Here is a 22,557-nt window from a genome sequence, read left to right as displayed (position 1 = left end):
CCGCAAGGAGATGGGCCCGTGACAGATCAATTTAGCCTCATTAGCCTTCGCATCGGCTAGGACATTACTAATTATCACGCCATGCGTATTACATGGCAGAGGCTGTGTTAGCTTTGAAGGTGTGTAAATATGCAAATGCAGGGTTCTTAGGTGGTGCCAGGTGGCCAGTTATTGAGGTGCCTCAAAAATTAGCGACGCCCGACGCGAGGGATGATTGAGGGCTTCTGATGATAATCAGGCTCTTCGCCAGAAGGATATATAGTGTACCTATATCCAAGGCCAACTGCCTGTCAAGCTTTAACCTTTTCATCACCTCAACACGCAACAGACCTGTCGCATTGGGCCTCTACAAGCCCGTTGCTCTACCCTTAATCCTATCCGAACCTTTTGAGCATACGGAAAATGGCTCTATGTACCACATGCTGTGATGTATTTACTCGTGTTGACGAGAATTCGTCAGCTTTCTGGGTTGGAGCAGAACCGCCCTTTCAACCGGACCAAGTACCAACGACACGCCACCCTAAATTGATGCACTTGTCGTGGGATTCATTTTGCGACTCTGTTGATCAAAACTGTCCGATTTGCTGGGCTGTCTGGTGTGAATTAAGATCCTCGCCTATCGTCTCCTGCCGCGAAGAAACGTACCAACACTTTTTCACATGACTTAGAAACGCTCAAGGCCGGATGTTGCATATTACGGCTTTTCTGCCGACAAAAGATGAGGGAGATGAGAAGACAATTCATTTGGAGGTGTTTAGAACGACCAAAAAGCGGTTTGGTAATAATTCCGATGAGAAGTCTAACGACCATGGCTAACAATCTAATCGCGTAGAGGCTGAAGCTCGGTTTCTAGAGGGTGACCTATTCTCCGAGGCGACCTTCACGACTGTGAAGGAATGGCTGGATCAATGTCCGGAAACTCACTGGAAGTGCAGCTCACGGAAGCGATCAAATCCCAACCCAGGTACCGTGCCGACACGGCTGCTCGACACTCATGGCAGCAAGGCCAAAACGTGGTCCCTGATCGAAACGAGCCTCACAAATCCGGCTTCTTCAGACTATGTTGCACTATCCCATCGATGGTCACCGGACCCAAAGGACACACCCAGGCTGAAAATCGAAAATCGATCCCAGTACTGGGACCCACAGCCGGATGATGTTCTACCCCGTACCTATCAGGATGTCTTTGCCCTCTGCCGTGCATTAGATATCCGATACATATGGATCGACTCCCTTTGTATTATTCAAGACTCACACGAAGACTTCGAACACGAGGTGGCGACAATGATGAGCGTCTACATGAATGCTGTTTGCACTTTTAGCATATGCTGGGAATATCCGAACGCCGGTTTGTCCTTCTATCGGAAGCCTAACACCTATCTCTGCTGGTCGAAAGCATACACAACCAACACGACGACAACTGGTCCGAAGACGCATGCATTCGTCCACAACATTATGGACGGGCAAAAAGCCGTTGAGTCTGCTCCAGTTAACACCAGAGGCTGGGTTTTTCAGGAACGATTGCTGTCGCCCAGAATTCTGTACTTGGGCAATGACGTGCTGTTCTGGGAGTGCGATCAAATCTTTGCCTCAGAAATCGCCCCTGTGAGGTCTCTTTTCTCTCGCAAGAATATCGCTGCCAAACCTGGCGATCTGGCTCGCGAATGGCCAGATCTTGTTTTCGAGTTCATGCAAAAAGGCTTGTCATATGAAAGGGACAGGCTGTTTGCCATTTCGGGGATTGCTCAGTTATTCGCCCAGCGAACTTCTGAAACATTCCTGGCAGGATTACGGAAGACATCTTGGGCGCGCGACCTCCTTTGGTATCCCCGGCCCTTCTTACCTTCACACAATCGATCTCCCATTGGCGATTTTCCTTCATGGTCGTGGGCGGCTTGTCCTACACCTTTGGGTTGGCCTACTTCCTATGAAATGTCTTACGCGGCCTCCAGAGGTGACTTCGACCCAGAGGTCAACACATTGGCGTATCTAAGCGCAGGAAGTCTTGAAGCGTTCAGGTGAGACATATATGGAAAACCAGGGTCAAAATCACTGGATATATCCTGTTTCCTCACCCCAGCGCAGTATGAAGAGTTTGACGACGAGATTGATGAAGCGTCCAGTGCTCACGTTGAAAGGCTTCAGCATCCGCAATACACCCGCGTTAAATCCGACGGCTTCCTGTTCCAACCTCACAACATCGGCGTGGTCCATCGCTGATCACTCTACCCATTGGCGAGCGGAATACAGATTTCTCTCCATCATGCTTCGTACTACCGCTTCTTGACGAGTCCGAGTTGAATCTCTTCGAAGATCCAGAAATGACTAATTATCAACGGGGCGACTATGAGTTCTTCGACCTACACGCCTTGATAGTACAAGAGCGACCACGAAACTCAGCTGATATTGAAAAGACAGAACAGGTTGGAGTTGAAGAGTATGTTCGAATAGGGACGTTCACCATCACACTGAAGGGATATTACAAGGATTCCCCAGTCTGGCTGAATCAATGGAAGGCATATAGGGGCATACTTAACGGGATCTGGGAGCAGATGCGTATGCATGACAGCGATGCAAGCGGGGCTGTTGGGGCAGATGAAGACATGGCGTTCAAAAAAGGGCTGCGCCAGTTCGTGAGAGCTCGTAATGACGAGCTTTCACATATAGTTAAAGGGAAGATGAGTGAGCATCAGGCTGACGTGACAGTCCAGGGAAATTGGGCAACTATCCGTCTTATCTAATTAGGTTCTATTTGGTCACTTTCTGTCTGGTTATAGTATTAAACTGTCCCGATATGCCAACAAGACATACTACTTTGGTCCCCCTTTTGAGGCTTGCGTGACCCTATGACTTCTCGTCAGCACCCATGGCCTTTACCTCCTCTAAAGACGCGTTCTGTCCATCGATTTCAAAAGGAGCAGCTCCTTGCAGAGTCCTCAGACTTCTTTTCCAGGCCACAGATCGCCACGCAGGAACGCGCCGTTCAAACAGAAGATCAACCTAGAGAGTCAGAACCTGATATTTTAAACACCCTAAGGTTACATGACATACCTCTGCCCGAGAAAGGCCAGCAAGCTCTGGAACGAAAAAGAAGGCCCATATTATCGATAAGAGACCGATGCCAAACCAGATGTACGCAACATTGACGCCGAGATCGGCCGCCGTCTCGTCGACCATGTACGGCGTCACAAAGCCAACCAACCATGTGATGACCCAGTAGAAACCGAGAACCAGAGACGTTTGGGTAATGCGAAGCCGGTTCGAGAATGGCTCAGTCATGACAATCCAGCCTAGGCAAAGAGTCAGCACAGTCCAACGAACAGAACCCATTCATGACAACTGTGCTCTTACCTCCAATTCCCCAGGTCGGGGCGTAAGCTGCGATGAAAATGATGGCACCCGCTACGAGCATGTTCTTGCTTGCAGTGCTATCAGGACTTGCGCTGTGCATCACGCCCGTGAGGATTTGTGTTAATGCCATGATGACGCCGCCGACCAGGAGGGACCATCTCCGCCCGAAACGCTCGATGAGATAGATTGAAGGGGCAGTAAAAAGGCAGTTCGTTATGGCAAGGACGAGTGAGATGAGGTATGAATTGTCAACCCCGGAGGCCATGAAGAAAGTCGTGCCATACCCGAACCAGAAGGTGATGCCAGTTGCGATGGTGAAGAAAGACATGGCCATGCCGAGAAAGGTTCGCGTCCGGTTCGTTCCTTGGAAGCACTCTAAAATTTTCACATCGCCATGGGATACGATATCTGCCAGGTGACCTTCTATCTCATTCATGGCCTCGTCGACTTGGTTCGAGTCAACATCTGCATTCAAAAGTGTCGCGATAGAACGGCGGGCATCATGGGGACGATCTCGCTGCAGCAGATAGAAAGGGGATTCGGGAATCAGAAGAGAGCCAAAAAGGATGACGATTGCGAAGAACAGCTGGAAAGCAATCGTAACCCCTATAGATCTTGTTAGATCATGACACATCACGAGTTGGAAGGATCCTTACTCCACGATCGCGAATCCGTGTACTCGGAAGTGCCGAAATTGATACCACAGGCCAGCACATTGCCGGCGGTTAGGAATTGAAGATACCAAGCCATGAGAGGTCCGCGATTTGTCGGCGTGGAGCATTCCATGAGGTATGCTGGGACCTAGTCGACAGATATCAGCAATGGCCGTGGACTCAAGTGGTGGAATGGTGTGGCTGGGTCATTACGCAAGACATACCACGTTGGAAATGAAGCCAATGGCGCCACCAAGCAGAACGCGGCCGATGACGAAGGCTGCAGGGGGCAATCCAGCTGTTTGGAGAATGACTCCAGCGGCATATACACACGACGCAACAATCAAGACACCCTTCCGGCCAACTGGGAGATTTCAGTATGAGTTCTGGTACCAAAGGAACAGAAGGAGAATATCCTACTCTTGTTCGTAATCATTGGCGTGATAAGGCAGCCAAGCGTAGTTCCGACAATAAGCAGAGACGAGAAGAGACTTTTGGTATAAGGAGTCAAGTACTTGGGGCCTCCATCATCGGAACTAGTTCCATATCTCTGGACAAAGTCCTCGGCGCCCAACACGCCATTGAGGTAGCCCGAATCATAGCCAATAGTGATTGCTGGTAGCCAACGTCAGTCTCGCAAGCAATATTGTCTGAGAGGTGGTTTAGCACCTACCGGAGAAGAGGATGAGCCCATAGGCAATGAGTTGCTTGAAAGATGGCATGCCGAAAGCTGGCGAAGGACCGTTTAGTGAGCTAGCAAGAGAGAGAGTAATTCAGTTCGATAGCTCTGTTGTTGCTTTCGATTGCAGGTCCAGAGGCTTGCTTTTACCTGCCCTGACGGAGACGACGGTGGCATTTTCAATTGAGCCAGAAGCTATACATCGTCAAGGGAATGATGGCGGCGATATCTCAAGAAACTCTATTACAATGCCTGCGCCCAATTGCAGAGCCTAGAGTTATCGGGCGTGGGCGATAAGTGGCCGGAATTTATATTCCACCCTGCGGAAGAGATCTCTAAGATCCGGCACCACAACTAAAGGAGGAAAAGCCGTCTAAGTTTGACCTCAGGATAGTCATGCCACTGCGGAAGGCGATTTCCTATCTACTGGTTTCTCAGCAACCCTCATTCTAAACTCGGGCACCCTGGATACTCACGGCCATTCGGCCAGGGGCTCACTTTAGTTATCAGATTATCTTGCGGCCCAGGCCCTTATCGGCTTGCGCGGTGAATCTAGAGTGGAGAATAGGGCCCCTTCTATACCTATCTCGGCCTTGATCGTGCCAAGGACTCGGGCCGTATGCACACCTCGCCATGCACCTTTTTTCCCTTCTCCTGTCTGACTCTCTTCACATCTACTGCTTTGTAGATCAACCTGCAGGTTAATATCATTATCATTCGTAGATTAGAACAAGTTCAGGCATAGCAATGTCCAAAAGGCAAGACGGTAAATGTACACGGGTTCTCTATAACACAAAGCCATTATGAAGGCCCAGTCACTGTGGGTCGCCGCGATTACCGAGACAAGGGACGCAAATATAATAATAATTGTGATTACGCTCAGTGTGTGTGAACCTATCAGTGTCTCACTCTGATAAGATGGTTATCTAGGTAGTGATAGCATCATGATTGCCTAGCTAGTGCCATTGTCCCTGGTCGCAGATGTCGGCGAAGTAACCAATCCAGACCGAATTCTGGGCCTACCTGTACTACCACTATTCTCTAAGAGTAGAGACAGATGCGGACTTGAGGTTCTCCCTGTCGGTCAAGTCTGCAAAAGCGAGGTCCGCCACCTGTCTATCGTCACTACCCAGCCGATCCCTTCTCCGATTCTCCCATAAATAGTAAAATTTCAGGACCGATGCGCAGGCCACGGCGAGAGCGTACATGACGATGATGGTGACCTTGGCGGGGATAAAATCCGGCTCGTCTGCAGTCCTGAATGTGAGGGGGCCGATGATGTTACCGATAGAGAGGCAGATGAGGAGAATGGCACTCATGGTGACCTTCTTGGTATGGCCGGCATAGTTGGCCGAGATCCAAGAGTATGCCACAGGGGTGGAGGCTCCGTTACAGTTGCAGAGATACATTCCAATGTTGTTGGCGACGATGAGGACGATGAAGATCTAGGTCTGGGGGTCGCAGAGGCATTCGCGGAACTGGTACCACTTCCAGGTCTTGTTTTTGATGCCGGCCAGGCTGGCGATCAATTCAATTCAATCATACATCTGGTGGACAAAAGACCAGCTAATGAACCGTGCGAGCGTGCACGTCCCATAAAACACACCGTGCCACCCCTGCTTCAACTCAATCGGCACCCCAGATTGAATTGATCGCCAGCCTGATGCCGGCAGCTTTGGTGAAGATTAAACCTTATGAGGTTGGAGATAGTACGTAAGGAGCTATGCTAGTGTCCTTTTGAGCTCCCTTCAACACATTGACTTAAATTCCAGCAGCTTCTGAGTTTAAGAATTCCATCCACCCAGCCTGGTCGCCCATCACTACGTCCGCGGCCTCTATGGGGTGTACATTCGGCCACATCATGTTGATAATACTATTAATCTGCGTCTGAGGACTTTCTCCAACTGGCTGTGTCTCAAGCAAGGGCTCAGTCTGTATATCAAGGGTATTGCTGATGGCGCCTGGAGGTTCATGCTGAGCGCTGACTGCATCCGAGGCATCCTGGTGGTGTTCAACGCGGCGGTAGTCCAGATATTTGCCGCACAAATCTAAAATGATTTGATGGCAACGCTCAGAGCTGGTGTTGAATGAAGATAGAGCTGTGATGACATGGAGAGTGGATACAATCTGAGCTCGCCAGTCTTTTGCTTCTGGGGCGCTGGGATTGTTCCGCAGACATATGCAAGGAACAAGAGCTGCCTGAAACAGGAAATAACTGCAGGATATAAGTTAGTGTGAGCCACTGGATGGACTCATGGGGAATAGGGGAATGAATGTGCTTACAGACTATACCAAGCCGCCAGTCTGTTGTGTTCCTGCCCACGCCAATACTCGGCAATCATCTCGATCGAAGACTTGGCGTCACTCAGACACCGGCAGTACGCCTTGTTGCTTGCCTCATCGGATCCGGCGCGCCCTTTTAAGGCGCGCCGGATCACAAAAGGCCGGTACATGACAATACGCAAATTGCGTAACCTCCAAGACATGACAGCCTGGCTAAGAGCATAGCGAGGGGGCACCTCAACTTGCTCGGAAAAGTAGGCTGGTATAGATGCCCGCCATGGTTCGATATGCTCAGAATCCAGGCGAAGAAGCTCTTCTGCAGTGGGGAACGGTCCAGAGATGATCTTTTCATAGCACAAATGCGCAGCTACGTGAAAGCGTGCTTGTGTTGAAACAGCTGTATAAGGAGTGATGGCGTTGCTCTCTGGGGGGTAGGATTGAGAGGCGGCAGTGAGGTCCTTGTCAAGTTAGCACGTGGAACTTGCTATACTCCGATTTCGGCTTACCTTGTCATCCACATTGAGAGGAAACGATACATCGACTCCCTTGTAGGGCCAGACGTCGGGTCGACTAAAAGTGATGGTGGCACCAACATCAAACACGCAAAGAGACCACCAGACTCTTCGACGGATTTCCATGTTGAGAGGAGAAATCTTCCAACCTTCAAATTCTTTATGTAAGCCTAAACCCATCGCCATTCTTACGGCCAACCCAAGATAATTGTATCCCGAGTTGGGCTTGTCACGTTTCTGTTGGTAGTTGGAGATCAGTGTCAGGGCTTGAACCAAGGGCAGGTTTCCGACTTCTAGATAGTCGAAATTCAACATTGACCGGGCTCGGTAGAAAAGGTCCATGTCGAGTGCTGGGTCCGAGGCGGCCGAGGATGTCCAAACACCGATTGCAGCAACAACATAGGCAAGGATTGTCCAGCATGATCCGTTCGGCCGTGGTATCAGCTCGCTGTATTGCGCCCTGAATGTTGGTTCATGAACGATCGGATAGCTGACATGGTAAAGTCGAAAGTAAGCATCGATCATGGCCTCTGTGATGTGGCGATTGGGACTTGGTTGTTGAGGCATGGGATAGGTCAGTGAGTCGGGTGGTTGTGGTCGCGAGGATGATCGACGTCGGGATACAGGCTCGATTAGACGTAGCATGGCGGCTCCGGATGCCACGCCGAGATAGCCACCTCCGCGCTCGTTAACTGTTAAAGAGGCCATCCCGTCTGACATGGGGCTTTCTTCCTCGTTTCCCTCAGCGTTAGTTTTCGGCGAGAGGCCCCGAATCGGTCCCGCCTCCTTTTCGCACCATTCAAAGTCATACAGAGGTGGACTTTCTAACATTCTCTGGCGCACAGGTTCTTGACTTTGATTGCCATTCTCATTCTCATTCTCAACACCCTCGCCGGAGGCTTCTGGGTCGACAGGGCGATCCGTGATAGCAGTTCCCGAATCCACATCCACTTCTGTCAGGTTTGCATCACCTCCACTCATCTCTGCCTCAACAACAACGGGCGTCGAAAAATTGAAAGGTTCTGCACTGGGCCATGCTTCAACTGGAGAGCGAGGTTCTTGGCGTTCCCAAGTTCTCAAGTTGGGTGGTATCAATGTGCGCATCTGCTGGATCACTGCCTCAGCCCGCTCAAGACGCTCCTCCACCTCGGTCAGATATCTGCACAAGATTAGGACTATGAATCACGAAATGAGTCAACCAGAGAAGTATAACTGACTTGCGGGTCAAGGGTGTTCGGGAATGTTTCTCGTATAAGCAGTGGCGGCGATATCGGATGCATAAGCCGCAGGTCGGAAGGCCTTTATCACAGCGTGCCTTGCGGCGCCGACACTCTTTGCAAGCTTGCTCCGAAGACCCAACTAGGGCGGTGTTGAAGTTTGACATTGTATTGGCAGCCTGAGGTATAATTGTTTGGTGGTTGGGCGGGCGGGTTGAGGCCGAATTAGGGGTTCATGGTGAGTATGACGATGATGGAAATGGATGGACGGGTCGGGGTATTATAACTTGAAGGCGGGGAAGTGGGACGATGCCCTCTACCCTGGCCGCCAAGCCTGCCCAGCAGTTAGCCAATAGGAGCAGCACATCACCCGCAAGTTTATTCCGGAGTGGTACCGAGGGGTTGGTTGGTTGCAAGAGGAGCATCACTTTCAGTTCAGGGTAGGTATTATTGCGATCATCATTCCGATTGAAGTTTGCCATTTGTACACATTTCACTTCATATTAAAGAACAACTACAGCAAAGAACCCACTTCCAACAATCACACCATATCCCAATGTGTCTGGAAGTATCGTATGCCTCATGGGAGTGTGTAACCGCCATCAATTACCAGATTGGCGCCTATTGTATGTTAGCTGGAGTCACTCCACCTAATGTCCACAGCAATTACTAACCCGTCATGTAGCTACTAGCATCACTCGCGAGGTAGACATACGACCCTTTTAGTTCCTGTGGATCGCAAAGTCTCGCCCCTGGGATCATGGTAAACCACTTGTCTCTCCACTCCTTGGGGTGAACGTCCAGCATATCAGTAGCAATAAAGCCCTTGCCAATCAATCAGTATCCATCGCGAGATTAAGCTGGGGCTTGTGACTAACTGGAGACACGCAGTTGACCCGTGCAAAGTCAGTCCACTCCACCGCGAGACTCTTTGCCAGGTGGACAACTGCTGCTTTGCTTGCATTGTACGCAGCCTGTTTTTGAGGAACGTTGACGAGAATTGCGCTGACACTGGCTGTGAAAATGATACTGCCCCTTGTCTTGGACCCTTTCATAACGTTTGCAGCTGCTTGTGCTGTCCAGAAAGCTCCATTGAAGTTGACATCCAGAATATTCCGGAACTTGTCTTCGGGGTAATCTTCAGCAGGGATGTGGTCCGCGATGCCTGCGTTGGCTACCACAATATCTAGACCACCAAGTTCTTGAGAAGCTGCCTGAATGACTTGATTGACTTGAGCTCGATCAGTCACGTTGCACTTGTACGTCTTGACCGTCCTGTTGCCATTGGCTGAGGCCAGACTTTGAGCAAGCTTAGCCACTTCATCTTCTGGGGTGCTTGAGTAGGTGATCGCGACAGATGCACCAGCTTCAAGCAGCCCCCTGGCTACTTCTAAACCAATTCCTCGTGAAGCGCCAGTCACGAGCGCCGTCTTGCCCTCTAGGGAAAAGTGCGAGAGGACGGGGGCCGAGGGATTGGGATGAGATGCAAGGACCATGTTGGCGGTACTGGTGGTAGTGAGTATGTGTAAGGATAGTTGAGGAGAATGGGTGAATGCTGGCCTTGTGTCGAACAAGGAATCTGTCAGCCCAGGGCTATTAATGATACAACTGTGACCAAGGATCATGTATTGAGCTCTGGGCGGGGCGAGGCATAGGATGGAGAACAGGGTGACTGTCACCCTGGCTCAGGTGACCGACCAAGCATTCTCACCGATCCCGGCCTCCCCACAAACCGGAGGTAATTAGATCCATTGCTTCTTTTACGTCAACGTGCATCATGATGGAAGCACAAGGACAGGCAGCATTTCGGTTGATTCCGGTGACCATAAACCCTCACTACCTATGCGTAGAAACGGATAGCTCTCGGCCGAAAGAAATGATTAGCTGCAGCATTGCCACCATGACTCAGACCCGGGATATGTAACGACTTCATCCTCAACTGAATGTTATTCCACCTTCAATGCTTAAGTGTGAGGGCATCGTTAAACTACAGGTATCTAGGGAATGGAGTTGCGGGGTGTGTGTCCATCATAACGCCCACGAGAGACACTTTGTCTTCCAACCTACTTCATGCTCATGTAGGAGATAGTTGAAACATAAGCTGAACACATCCAGATAGGTGCTTTTATTGAACAATCAAGCTAGTGGTCTATTTAGGAACACCTTCAATGATCACCTTTAGTGTCTTCTCTTCTGCCCTCTTTACCAGCTCAAACGCATCTTCAGCTTCTGTAAACTTGAAACGATGCGTGATGAGTTTCCTGGGCTGGATCTTGCCGCTGGCAATGAACTGAACTGCTCGGGGATAACATCCGGTAGAGTAGCGGATCGAGCCCTTGATAGTCAAAGCACGAATACACGCCGTCGTGATAGGAAAGACAACATTCTCGCGTCCCATACCGGCTTGCACATATGTACCACCCTTCTTTGCAGCAAAAATGCCAGCTTGAACGCAGGCTTCGGCGCCAGTGCACTCGAGAACAACATCTGCACCCTCACCGAGTCCAAACTTCTTGACAATCTCCTCACCCACGGCCCGAGCCGCATCGACGGGGTCAACTCCCTCAGGGCGGTTGGTGCTCGAGACGTAGACATCGTCGGCAGCAAAGTCTCGGGCAAATTTGGCTCTCGACTCTGAAATGTCGACTCCAATGACTCTGCTTGCGCCTGATGCTTTGGCCACGGCTTGGCAGAGGACACCAATTGGGCCACAGCCAAAGACGAGAACCGATTGACCAGCTCTGAGGTCAGCGACCTTGACAATCTGAACTGCTACCGCAACCGGCTCCACAAGAGCGCCATCTTCTGATGACATGTGGTCTGGGATAGGGTACACATAGTCTGATGCCACAATGTAGTACTTTTGCAAGGTCCCGTCATGGGGTGGCGTGGCAGCAAAGACGGTGTCGGCACAAAGATTGTATGCGCCTGAGCGACAGTAATCGCATCGTCGACAGGGCACGCCGGGTTCAATGGCAACACGGTCGCCAAGCTTGACGTTCTTGACCTTGGCCCCGACCTCGACGACTGTGCCGGCGCTTTCGTGGCCGAGAACAATTGGGCTCTCTAGGATAAAATCGCCGATGCGACCTCGTTGCCAGTAGTGAACATCGCTGCCGCAGATGCCCGTTTGCTCAATGTGAACTCTGACATCGTGTTCATCACGCAGCTTGGGCAATGGCCGCTCTTCAAACTTGACGTCTTTGATGGCCTGGAGAACGAAGGCGTGGTTCTGCTATTGTTAGTCGCAGTTCGGGCAGCAGTGCAATGGTAGCGCAACTCACAATCTCGGACATGATGACGATTTTTGACAGGGAAGTAAGTGTACACCCTAGGTAGCTAGCTATGCAAGGTCGTCTCGGTACTTGGGCGAGGGAAGAAGGATGTCCTTTTGACGGATTCCGGGCCAAGGCTGATAATTGGGACGAGGGTGACAGGCTGCCGTCGAGCCACATATAACGCTGTCACAAACTCATGTGTCACAAGGACGCAGTTAATGTGCAGATTCACTTTGTTCATCCTCATTCAATCCATACTCCGCATAATGGAAGCCACCTATCAGTCCCTAGCCGAACGCATCCAGCAGCAATGGACCAGAAAACAATCGGCAGAGGGTGACAATGCCCGGCTTCTTGTGGCCCTCGCCGGAGCGCCGGGGTCCGGGAAATCGACGATTGCTTACCACGTCGCCAAGATCGTCTCCGCGTTACCTGATGGGCCGTCGATCATTGCCCTATCCGCCGACGGCTTCCACTTTCCCCTCTCCACGCTCCGTTCATGGCCTAACGCAACGGAAGCTCTCGCCCGCCGCGGAGCTCCCTGGACCTTTGACGGACATGGTCTGGTGGCCATGGTCCACACACTCCGTCGCAGGAACGAAACAATCGTGTTTCCAACGTTTGATCATGCCGTCAAAGACCCCGTCGATGATGGAGTCGTGGTGCAGCCGAGCATTCAAGTTTGCATTTTGGAGGGAAACTACCTGCTCAGTGACGAAGCGCCTTGGAATATTATCGCTGATCTGGTTGACGACCGTTGGTATGTGCATGTCGAGCTGGGACTGGCTCAGAAGAGAGTCGCCCTGCGACATAGAGAGGCGGGCATTGAAACTACCATGGAGAAGGCTTTCAAGCGAGCAGAAGAAAACGACATGGTGAACGGGGAATATGTGGCGAGCCGAAGTCGGGGACGTTACGACATGTTGATCGAAAGCGTTGAGGAAGCTTAGTTGAATTGACCCCTATCTCTCCGTGTCCCTGTTTCCCACCCTGCGTGACCAAGGGTGACTGAATACCTTGTAAAAAATGTACCTCATCAACAGTAGGAGGTCAATTCCCTAGGGAGACTTGTCTGACGCTTCTACATGAACGGGGTGGGTAATCCGGTGCCAGTTCAGTTGCAGGTGTATGCATAGTGATGGCGTGGTGTATATGAGTATTGCGAACCACTTACCTACTACCGTGAGCTTTCTTAGAGTCCTCTGCGTTTGAAATACCTTTCTCGCTTCCTCTTCTTAGCCACTGCTCACTCATCTTTACACCATGTCACAAATCAGCAATGGTAATGGACGCCAGTCCATCCGTAACCCAAACCCTCCTATCGAGGATAGCGTGTTCAAGTCACTGAGACTTGATGGGCGTACTGTGATCATCACCGGGGGCTGTGGTGGTATCGGTTATGAGGTTGCTCGTGGCCTTGCCGAAGCTGGCGCCAATGTTTGTCTTCTCCCCAAGTTTCCAGCATGTACTTACAAACAACAGTTGGCTTTGTGGTACCACTCATCTCAGAATGCCGCCAAGCTCTCAGCAAAGATTGCTAGCGACTTTTCAGTCACCGTCAAGACGTACCAGGTGGATGTGCGAGACAACACCCAGGTGGAGGCTACCGTCGACAAGGTGGTGCAGGACTTTGGCCGACTGGATGTCATGATTGCCAATGCCGGAATTCCTACAAAGGCCGGTGGCTTGGATGATACCATTGAGGATTGGAACAATGTTCGTGCAATCGACTTTGATGGCGCTTATTACTCTGTACGCGCTGCTGGTCGAGTCTTCCGCGAGCAGAAGCGAGGTGTGGGCATCATTACGGCCAGCATGAGCGGCCATGCCGCCAATGTTCCACAAGAACAGACCTGTTACAATGCCTGCAAAGCTGGGTGCATTCACCTTGCAAAGAGCTTGTCGGTTGAGTGGGCGAAATGGGGAGGACGCATCAACTCGGTGAGCCCGGGATACATCGACACGGCTATTTCTGGTGACTGCCCTTTTGAGATGAAAGAGGAATGGTACAGCCTCACTCCTCTGAAGCGTGACGCGGATCCAAGGGAACTCAAGGGCATTTACCTCTATCTCGCTAGCGATGCAAGTTCCTATACGACAGGGGCCGACTTTGTCATCGATGGTGGATACACTGCTCGATAGATAGAGTTGAAAGACAATATGAAGGTAGCTAGGGTAGATATCCATTTGCTAAGCAACCTTTGGCTCAATAGAAGCTTTTACCAAACCTCTCCTCAACTGCTGCTCACGCTGTTATTCACATACTTGTTTTTCTTGAAAATGCACCATAAGCCCAGTGTGACATGCGTTGGTTTATTATCGTCTCCTGGTCAGGATCCCCAAGGTTCAATTGGTAATACTCTACTCAACTTGCAGGTGCTTGCACAAGAATAGAGACGAGGCACGCTCAAAGATCACCGTCAACGCGTGCCAATCGCCTACACCACCCCGCAACTAAGTCCCTACTATGTGCGCGTTCGTCGGATGGAAAACGTTCGATTTCCGTCGTATCGCCACCGGTTTCTCCGACTTACGGACGCGCTCAATCCTTGTAAATGGTGGTCGCTTCGGTAATCATCTCCCGGTCGGCTGACAGTCACCCTTGGCCACGGACGACCCGCTCCGTAGTTAGCCTGCCTCTGTGTCTCCATAGTAATACCCCAGGTTTTGGACAGTCTGTGGGGTTAGGAGAGTCAGTTTGCTGCGGAGAAGCATCAGTTGCAGCTTGCTTGCATAAATGAAACAGGTCTCCCCATTGTCGATCTCAACTCTTGCAACGCATGCACTGAAGCCATCACTGCATCTATCTACTCTTAGCTGTTTTTTTTCTTCACCTTTGACAGTATCATAGTCATGGCGTCCCAGGTAGAACGTGATGCCAAAATCGTTGGCACAGCTGTTGCCGAAGTGCTTCCTCGCTCAGACAAGTACTGGTTTCAACAACCTCACCTCCTCCGCCTAAACTTGCTACTTCTTATCCCGCTGCTTTCAAGTTCTGTTTCAGGATATGATGGTTTGTTCTTCGTTGTCAAAATTTGAACCTTGCTCACATTCGCCCCTTAGGCTCTCTGATGAACGGTCTCCAGTCTCTCCATCAATGGCGCGAATACTTCAACCATCCCGAAGGAGAGGTCCTTGGACTCGTCAATGCCGCTCAGTCCATCGGATCCGTCCTCGCTCTCCCCTTTGTGGGCACTTTATCCGACAAATTCGGCCGAAAGCCCGTTCTCCTGAGTGGTATCATAATGATTTGTATCGCTTCGGCGCTGCAAGCCGCGTCGGTAAACTACGCCATGTTCGTCGTGTCACGGGTCGTTGTGGGATTTGGTGGAATGTTTGTCGTTCAGCCGAGTCCAATGCTTATTGCCGAGCTCGCATACCCGACGCATCGTGGAAAGTACACATCCGCGTTCTGGACATTGTACTACCTCGGTGCCATCCTGGCCTCGTGGACCACCTTCGGCACCCAAGTCTATGAAGGCGCAGTGTCCTGGAGGCTACCTTCTGCTCTTCAGGCTTGTTTCCCGTTGGTCCAGCTGGTCTTCTTCTGGTGGCTTCCAGAATCACCCCGATGGCTTGTAGCTCAAGAGCGAACTCAGGAAGCCTCGGCCATTCTCACACAGTATCATGATCCTTGCACCGATGACAGTCCCTTGATCAACCTGGAGCTTTCGGAAATTGTCGAGACTATCCAGAGGGAGAAGTCAGCCGAAACCACAGGATGGTCCGCTCTGGTCAGCACCCCCGGGAACCGAAAGAGAACATTTATCGCGGTTTGCACCGGTCTGATGGCACAGTGGAATGGAATCGGAGTAGTGTCATATTACCTGACGCTTGTTCTTGACACTGTGGGTATCACCGACACATTTGACCAGACCTTGATTAATGGTTTGCTTCAAATTTTCAACTTTGGAGCCGCTCTGAGCGCAGCGTTCCTTGTCGACAGGCTTGGTCGCCGAGCACTATTCCTGTGGTCTGGCGTAGGCATGCTTGTCTCATACATTGTTTGGACAGCATGCTCAGCTGTCAACTCTGACACAGGCAGTAAATCGGCCGGTATTGTCGTTGTTGTTTGCCTTTTTACCTACTTTTTTCACTATGATATTGCGTGGACCCCTCTTCTCTTTGGTTACCCGACCGAGATCTTCCCCTACTCGCTACGATCCAAGGGCATTGCTGTTGAGCTGTTCGCCATCTACGGCTCATTGATCATCGCCGCATTCGCAAACCCAATTGGTCTTGAGAACATCGGTTGGAAGTACTATATCGTCTTTTGCGTTTTGCTGGTTATATTCTTCTTTATTACGTATTTCTTGTTCCCGGAGACAAAGGGGTATAGTTTGGAAGAGATTGCCTGCATTTTTGACGGTGACCAGGCCGACATTGTAGAGCATGCTCCTCAGGAGACCTACAAACTTGGCAAGAGGTCTTCCGAGGGAGCGGCTCATATGGAACAGGTTTAGCCCTAGTATTGTTTCCTTGCATAGGTAGTCAGAATCTACACCATTCTCCACCAGGAGCTCCCACCCCACCGTTGCTTGCAATTTCCCAGGTCATACAAAAGAGCACGGCTGATTCTGGTGCTTTCATACCGGATATTGAGGCTCCTGGGCTTCGACATGTATCAACTGCAAGACCGAGTTCGACCAGTTCCCTCGACGATCTTCGGGCTCAGTTAACCCATCGAGGGCCGGGCTGCAACGATAATAAAGAACAGATTTTATAATAGGCTATTAGGCACGATCTTCGGGCTTAGTTAACCCATTAAGGGCCAGGCTATAACTATAATAAAGAATAGATCTTAAATATAATATAATATTATAACTTAATATTAATATAATAGCCTAATTAAATTTCTATAGTAATAAAAGAATTATATTTAGTTATATTATTATAAAAATCTAATTTCTTATAGGTATTTTAATTATTTTAATCTCTATATAAGAAATAAGAGAATTATCTACCTCTTTATCTTCTTAAGCTATAATCTCTTAACACCATGGCTTTGAACCCGATGCCAAGAACAACTATCAATCGGTCACACGGCATCGCTGCCGAGTATAGGAACCGGCACCCTCTCCCTCTGCTATTAGGCACACCCTGGAGGGATCATGCACCACTGGTTTATTCACCTAGTAGTCTTATATTGTCCTAGGTTAGCAATGGTGTGCTCATATCTAATATGCCTAATTCATCTCCAGACAGCCAGGCTGACAGGTCGACTAGCTCTTCAACCTGTGCTGATGTATCCTCGACAATAGCAGTTGGGGTGGCTGTTTCTGTCCCCTGTGGCGTTTCCAGCCGGAAATCGATATGGGGGGTTAGGTCTATGAGTCCCAGGACGCTTTCAGAGTATTTTAGCAGTGTAGGCAAGAGATGTGATTGACATCCGCGGATAGTAGATAGGGACTCTATGACTGCGCAGAGCAGGTCCCGAGGGCCGGTTTCGAAAGATGATGAGCAGCTCCAGCTCGGTAGCCTGGCGCTATCCGCAAGACTGACGCCAACGTCAAAGAGTTTTTGTTCCTAGAACGTGTCACCAAGGTTAACTCAATATTGACGGCTTCTTACTCACCATTCCAATTCCGTGACAATCCATTGATTTCGGGCCCACAGATCCCAGCGCCGACATGATAATCTTGCCCGCATCGATCGGCAGGCCCGGCGGCAGTAGCGCCCCAAAGTTGTATGCCGACGACGACGGCTTCTTCCCGACTGCGAGGCGCCACATGCATATCCTCAGCCACTGTTGCGTGATGAGCGTATCGAAGCGCTGGCTCGGGATGACGCTCTGGTCGGCCTGGATGGTGCACAGCTTGTCATTGATGGTGTGCACGAGCGACAGGTGCGACAGGTCCTCGACCTGGTTGCTATCGCTGGGGTTCTGCCACTCGTAGAGCGACCAGGGGAGGGACTCGAAGAGGCGGATGTGGTTGATGAAGTCGTTCATAACGATAGGACAATCCGAATCGATAATCCGGGGCTTTGCGATAGAGCTGCGGAGTGTAACTAAGCGGCGGTGTTGGAGGGCAAAGGTTCTGTTGGTCAGCTATTGCACAAGCCTTGCTTACCAGGGGCCTTACCGTTCTGTCACAAAGAGCAACCAGAAGACGCGCCGCCTCTTTTCTCTTTCGATATCGGGTAGATCGTGGTACCCTGTCTCGTGGGTAATATCCATCGACTGAGCAAGCGAGATGCTTTGGTTAAGGTAGAACCACGCATGCCGAGGATTATTGAGGTTTCCGTAGCTTGCAAAGAGGAAAAAGGAAGTCAGTATGGAGTCGAGGGTCATATCGTCTATGACGTTGTACTGGCGGAGCGACGTCTCGGCAAGGCGGATGAGCATCTCGCCTGTTAGATGCGGCTCTGATGGTATATCCACCTCCGGGCCTTCGCCAATTGGGGCATTATCCATCCCGAACTGCATTCTAGTGGCGGCGCAGAGCGCAAGAATGAGTGCGTATCGTGAGGGGGGCAGCTCTTCCAGCCGGCCTGCGTCAGCGAGGAGCTCGTCGCCGTCGATAACGGGCATGATGGGGAATAGGGCTTTGAGGAAGAGCTGGATGTGGGCGATGAGTGAGACGGACAGCAAGCTGCCTTGACCTGGTCTCTCGGGCAGTTCATTAATTAAAGGCAACGCCGTGTTCAAGGCGTTATGCTGAGTGATGACCTGCGCCGATGTTGGCGTAGGACTCTCCGGACTGCGGCTGCTGACCTCCCCGAACCAGAGTGGCGCCGCATCCTGGCTCATGGTCTGAAAGGAACTCGAATTCTTGCCAAAATCGGCCAGCCTCCGCCGTAGCTCCGACTGCCTGCGTCCCTTGCCCTCCTTGGGGCCCTTGCGGTTGATGGTGTACAGGTACTGGCACAGCAGGTCCGCGGCGTGGCAATTCTTGCATGGCTGCCCGCGGTCACATTTGACCTTGCGAAACCGGCAGCTGTCGCACGCCTGGCGAGGCTTCTCCCGGTTGCCGGCCATGTTGGGGTGGGGTTGCATGGGGAGTTAAGTTGAGAGTGATTGATTGATTGTCAATTGGGAGGAGATGAAGTCCGGCGGATTACTGCGGCTCTGCTGGACGCCTGGTTCTCGGTGAAACCTTAATCACATCACCTGCCCTCCTCGATGGAACCCCCCCTCACTGCAGGCCTATAAATGCCTCAATCTCGGCCCGACATAATGGTTGCCCGCATAAGTTACAGCCTCTTACATTATGCAACAGTTAACATAAGTAGTATTAAATATAACAATAAGCTAAAATTCTATATTATACTTGGATATTTATATTTACTATAACTTGGACATTGAGAGACAGTAGCAAGTTCTCATTCTCCTGCATTAGGACAAACGCCCGCCAGTTGACTCAGACATTGAACACAGGCTACACAGCACAACTCAGTCAGGATGGATGTACACATTCCGCAAAACCGCAGACACGATGATCAATGTGAAAGATCACTAATCAACTAGTAATAAAAGGTTTACTTTTTACTATATTATAGTAGCTTACCCCTAACTCTCCTTAAACATATCCACGCTCAGCTCCTATCAACTCATGCTCTAGCATGTACACCAAGTAATTAGACGGCGTCGTTGTTAATTTTGCCAGTGATGCCATCAATGACAGTTGTATCAAAAGGATCGACAACGGTAGTCGCAAATTGGCGTGCTGGCACCTTCTTCGCAAACAGAATATCGAGCTCGTGGTACGACCGGTTCCAGGTCTCAGGCAGACGGAAGTAGCTCCAGACAAACATGCAAAAGCAAGTACCGCCCCAGACAAACCCAGTATAACCCTTGAGGTTCCACGCCTGCGGGTTCATAAAGTACTGCTGCAGAGTGCCTCCAATGGTGCCCATAATATTAGACGAGTCGCGAGCGAGACAAATGGTCTTTTGTCGAAGGCGAGTCGAGCCCATTTCGGCAGGGAGGGCCCAGCCAAGCTGGCCGGCAGATAGCTGAAAGATGAAAGTCCAAAGGAGGGTGAGACAGGCCTGTGTCATCGCGACAGCCGAGATGTGAGTCCAGACGTTGAGAATACCGATGAGAATGAGCACAAAACACATGCCGCCCATGCCCCAGACGTAAATCGTTCGTCGGCCAAAGTTTGGCATAAGGACGAACCAATTGATCAGACAGCCAAAGAATGCCAAGCCGGTTCCTCCAAGCGTAAGAGAGTAGGTCGTGCTCGTTCCGAGACCAACTTGGGAGAAAAAGTAGGAGCTGTTATAGGCGAAGGAGATTCCACACAGGATCTGACCAGCAAAGACGACGCAAGCAATCTCGGTACGGCGGAGCTCAAAGCCCTTGAAGCAGTCCCAGTAGCTAGTTCCGACCTTTAACTGCTCCTCGAGGTTATTGGTGTAAATGATGGTGGAGAGCGTCTTCTGAGGATCGACGTTGGTGGCCTTTGGCGACTGTAGGCGGCGCAGAGACTCTTCGGCTTCGTGCAGCCTGCCCATTCTGACTAGATACCAGGGAGATTCGGGCGACATCCAGATGAGAGGAATGAGAAACACGGGCCAGACCCATTGCAAGGCAAAGGGAACTTTGTAGCCCCATTCATCAGTGCGCGTGGAGAGTCCTTTGAGAACACCAGCAGAAATCAGCTGGCCCATGATGAAGCACATATTCGTATATGAAGTCATGTAGGTCCGGAGAACTGGTGGTAGAACTTCCGAAGTGTAGGCCGGAGCCGTTGTGGCGAGAATGCCCCATGGGACACCGCAGAGGATCTCGCCAACAACCAACGTGGGCAAGTTGGGGGCAAAGAAGACGATAAAGATGAAGGCAGTGAGGGCAGCCAGAGCAGCTAGCTGCACCCGTCGAGAGCCGTACTTGGACACGAAGTAGCCACACATCAGGCAGCCAAATATAGAGCCGACTCCTGCGCCCTGAGATAGTCCGGCTTGCCAAGCCGGGGTCAACTGGTATCCCGTTGGGGTCTCTGGAGTAACTCCCACGAATCGGCCGTACCTAATCAAGAACGAGGCTAGAGTTCGCACAGCAGTCAGCAACCAGTTTGAATATTCACGTTTGAGACAGTACTTACGATAGGCAAAGAAATTGGAAAGGAGGTTCGTGTCGTAGCCTTCCATGATGACACAGGTAGACGACACAAGCGCCCACATGATGGCCTGGGGATAAGCTCGGATGGCATCACGAATGCTGAGTTCGTGTTCATCGGCAGTGCCTTCCAAAGCAGCCTTCTGGAGTTTGGTGTTATGGATTGTCGCTACCTTGGCGACTTCGGTCAAGGTCGTCTCGAGCTCAATTTGGTTGACCGAGTGCGAATCATGCTTCTCCATCGTGTAGGGGAGTGGTGTCGGGTAATTCAGTTCAATGTGAAGAAAGGTTCGAATTCAAATCGAGGCGGGTAGTGTCGATCTGGAGAAGACTATTTTCGATGATCTGGGGAACACATATATAGGAATTGGTGGTCAATGAAAGTGAAGGCGATCAACGTGGTGTCTCCAAACGACGTTGTTTTGCCCAGTCGCCTAATGGGAAGATAATTTCGCCACAGAGCCGAAGGGGAATTATTCGGACGGAGGCATCGAGGAAAAGTCTGGATTGCAGGAGCTAAGTTACAGTAGGTTACCCGAGCACCTAGAATAATTAAGTTTGTCGGGCCGATATGTCCCCTTGGCCAAGCATCGACAAAGCAGCTGATCGGTTGAGACAATTAAGTCCAGGTCGTGAGAGGTAGGATCCCCATGGGGTGACTTTGCAGTCTCCGCACCGATTTTCTGGGGAAGCACGGGGGACAGTCGACGCCACCGGGCCTTTGACTCGCAGAGTCCGAGTATTACCCCTTTTGGACAAGTCTTCCGCCTTCGGGGGCATCCGGTGCTGCTAGTCTAAAGTCTAAGTTAGAGTAGAGGAGGCCCAGGGTTTTTCCAGGAGTGATTGATGATATTAAAGGTTCTAACGCTCTGGTTTGTGTTGCTGATACATTCTCCTCGGGTTGATCACCTTGCTGGTCGCCAATGAACAAGGCGTAGTCGACCATCTTGGACGAGGAAGCCAGACCGTCAGACATTTTCGGCAGGTATCGAGGGTCGATCTTAGCGTTCGTAGTGGAACAATGAGTCAGAACAATGCACGCGAAACTGTGGGAGCAAGTTCGTACATATATCTCCAGCCAAATCCAGAATCGTCATGACCAAAGACTAGGCGCAGGACTGCTGAATGGCTAAGGACTGTCCTGATCGAGACGAACGAGAGCTCGGTAACGAGGGTTTGTCAAATATTGTTTCGCAGTTGGCCACTGTGTTAACATCGGGTCATGATGTTATAATGTGTTGAAGATCTGTTCTTTATTATAGTTGCAGCCCGGCCCTTGATGTGTTAACTGAGCCCAAAGATCGTTTGGTAGTTGGATAAACCCTTGCTGTACTGTGCTGGACCAAAGTCGCCATGACCGACGGGCTGGCGGTTGCTGGATTCCCCAGTGGCGCGCGGCGTTGCTTCTGGATCGGCACGAGACGATTCGCTGCTCGCCCATGTATGAAACCTCGTTCGTCGAGTTGGCTTGGTTCGTCGCGATGACCATCATCACTGCCCTGGCGGCGGCCGCAAAGAAG

General features: G+C 50.8%; 9 protein-coding genes across 9 annotated transcripts; 3 read left to right on the top strand and 6 right to left on the bottom strand.

Annotated features, from left to right (window-relative positions):
- Positions 1-2,844: 2,844 nt before the first annotated feature.
- Positions 2,845-4,726, bottom strand: NECHADRAFT_81009 (uncharacterized protein; the record flags this gene model as incomplete). Its single annotated transcript, XM_003042475.1, has 7 exons — positions 2,845-3,000; positions 3,052-3,290; positions 3,352-3,957; positions 4,008-4,152; positions 4,229-4,368; positions 4,425-4,619; positions 4,678-4,726. 7 exons carry the CDS (start codon positions 4,724-4,726, stop codon positions 2,845-2,847), a joined length of 1,530 nt encoding a protein of 509 aa, XP_003042521.1.
- A 1,997-nt stretch (positions 4,727-6,723) lies between these two features.
- NECHADRAFT_13042 (uncharacterized protein) lies at positions 6,724-8,817 on the bottom strand (the record flags this gene model as incomplete). Its single annotated transcript, XM_003042474.1, has 4 exons — positions 6,724-6,898; positions 6,967-7,424; positions 7,473-8,298; positions 8,678-8,817. Coding segments are annotated over 4 exons (1,599 nt in total), but the record flags the coding sequence as incomplete, so codon positions are not given.
- A 458-nt stretch (positions 8,818-9,275) lies between these two features.
- NECHADRAFT_42050 (uncharacterized protein) lies at positions 9,276-10,191 on the bottom strand (the record flags this gene model as incomplete). The annotated part of the gene is made up of 3 exons (XM_003042473.1): positions 9,276-9,316; positions 9,370-9,520; positions 9,574-10,191. 3 exons carry the CDS (start codon positions 10,189-10,191, stop codon positions 9,276-9,278), a joined length of 810 nt encoding a protein of 269 aa, XP_003042519.1.
- Positions 10,192-10,844: 653 nt separating this feature from the next.
- Positions 10,845-11,991, bottom strand: NECHADRAFT_81006 (uncharacterized protein; the record flags this gene model as incomplete). The annotated part of the gene is made up of 2 exons (XM_003042472.1): positions 10,845-11,930; positions 11,980-11,991. 2 exons carry the CDS (start codon positions 11,989-11,991, stop codon positions 10,845-10,847), a joined length of 1,098 nt encoding a protein of 365 aa, XP_003042518.1.
- A 248-nt stretch (positions 11,992-12,239) lies between these two features.
- NECHADRAFT_81005 (uncharacterized protein) lies at positions 12,240-12,923 on the top strand (the record flags this gene model as incomplete). The annotated part of the gene is made up of 1 exon (XM_003042561.1): positions 12,240-12,923. One exon carries the CDS (start codon positions 12,240-12,242, stop codon positions 12,921-12,923), a length of 684 nt encoding a protein of 227 aa, XP_003042607.1.
- A 313-nt stretch (positions 12,924-13,236) lies between these two features.
- NECHADRAFT_81004 (uncharacterized protein) lies at positions 13,237-14,115 on the top strand (the record flags this gene model as incomplete). Its single annotated transcript, XM_003042560.1, has 2 exons — positions 13,237-13,410; positions 13,456-14,115. 2 exons carry the CDS (start codon positions 13,237-13,239, stop codon positions 14,113-14,115), a joined length of 834 nt encoding a protein of 277 aa, XP_003042606.1.
- A 711-nt stretch (positions 14,116-14,826) lies between these two features.
- Positions 14,827-16,436, top strand: NECHADRAFT_42351 (uncharacterized protein; the record flags this gene model as incomplete). The annotated part of the gene is made up of 2 exons (XM_003042559.1): positions 14,827-14,986; positions 15,037-16,436. 2 exons carry the CDS (start codon positions 14,827-14,829, stop codon positions 16,434-16,436), a joined length of 1,560 nt encoding a protein of 519 aa, XP_003042605.1.
- Positions 16,437-17,124: 688 nt separating this feature from the next.
- Positions 17,125-18,952, bottom strand: NECHADRAFT_93992 (uncharacterized protein; the record flags this gene model as incomplete). The annotated part of the gene is made up of 3 exons (XM_003042471.1): positions 17,125-17,499; positions 17,549-18,011; positions 18,057-18,952. 3 exons carry the CDS (start codon positions 18,950-18,952, stop codon positions 17,125-17,127), a joined length of 1,734 nt encoding a protein of 577 aa, XP_003042517.1.
- Positions 18,953-19,551: 599 nt separating this feature from the next.
- NECHADRAFT_42243 (uncharacterized protein) lies at positions 19,552-21,279 on the bottom strand (the record flags this gene model as incomplete). Its single annotated transcript, XM_003042470.1, has 2 exons — positions 19,552-20,963; positions 21,024-21,279. 2 exons carry the CDS (start codon positions 21,277-21,279, stop codon positions 19,552-19,554), a joined length of 1,668 nt encoding a protein of 555 aa, XP_003042516.1.
- Positions 21,280-22,557: the final 1,278 nt, after the last annotated feature.

The sequence above is a fragment of the Fusarium vanettenii genome (genome assembly GCF_000151355.1).
Source record: "Fusarium vanettenii 77-13-4 chromosome 6 genomic scaffold NECHAsca_33_chr6_1_0, whole genome shotgun sequence".
NCBI lineage: Eukaryota > Fungi > Ascomycota > Sordariomycetes > Hypocreales > Nectriaceae > Fusarium > Fusarium vanettenii.
This window is presented reverse-complemented; position numbering and strand designations above follow the sequence as displayed.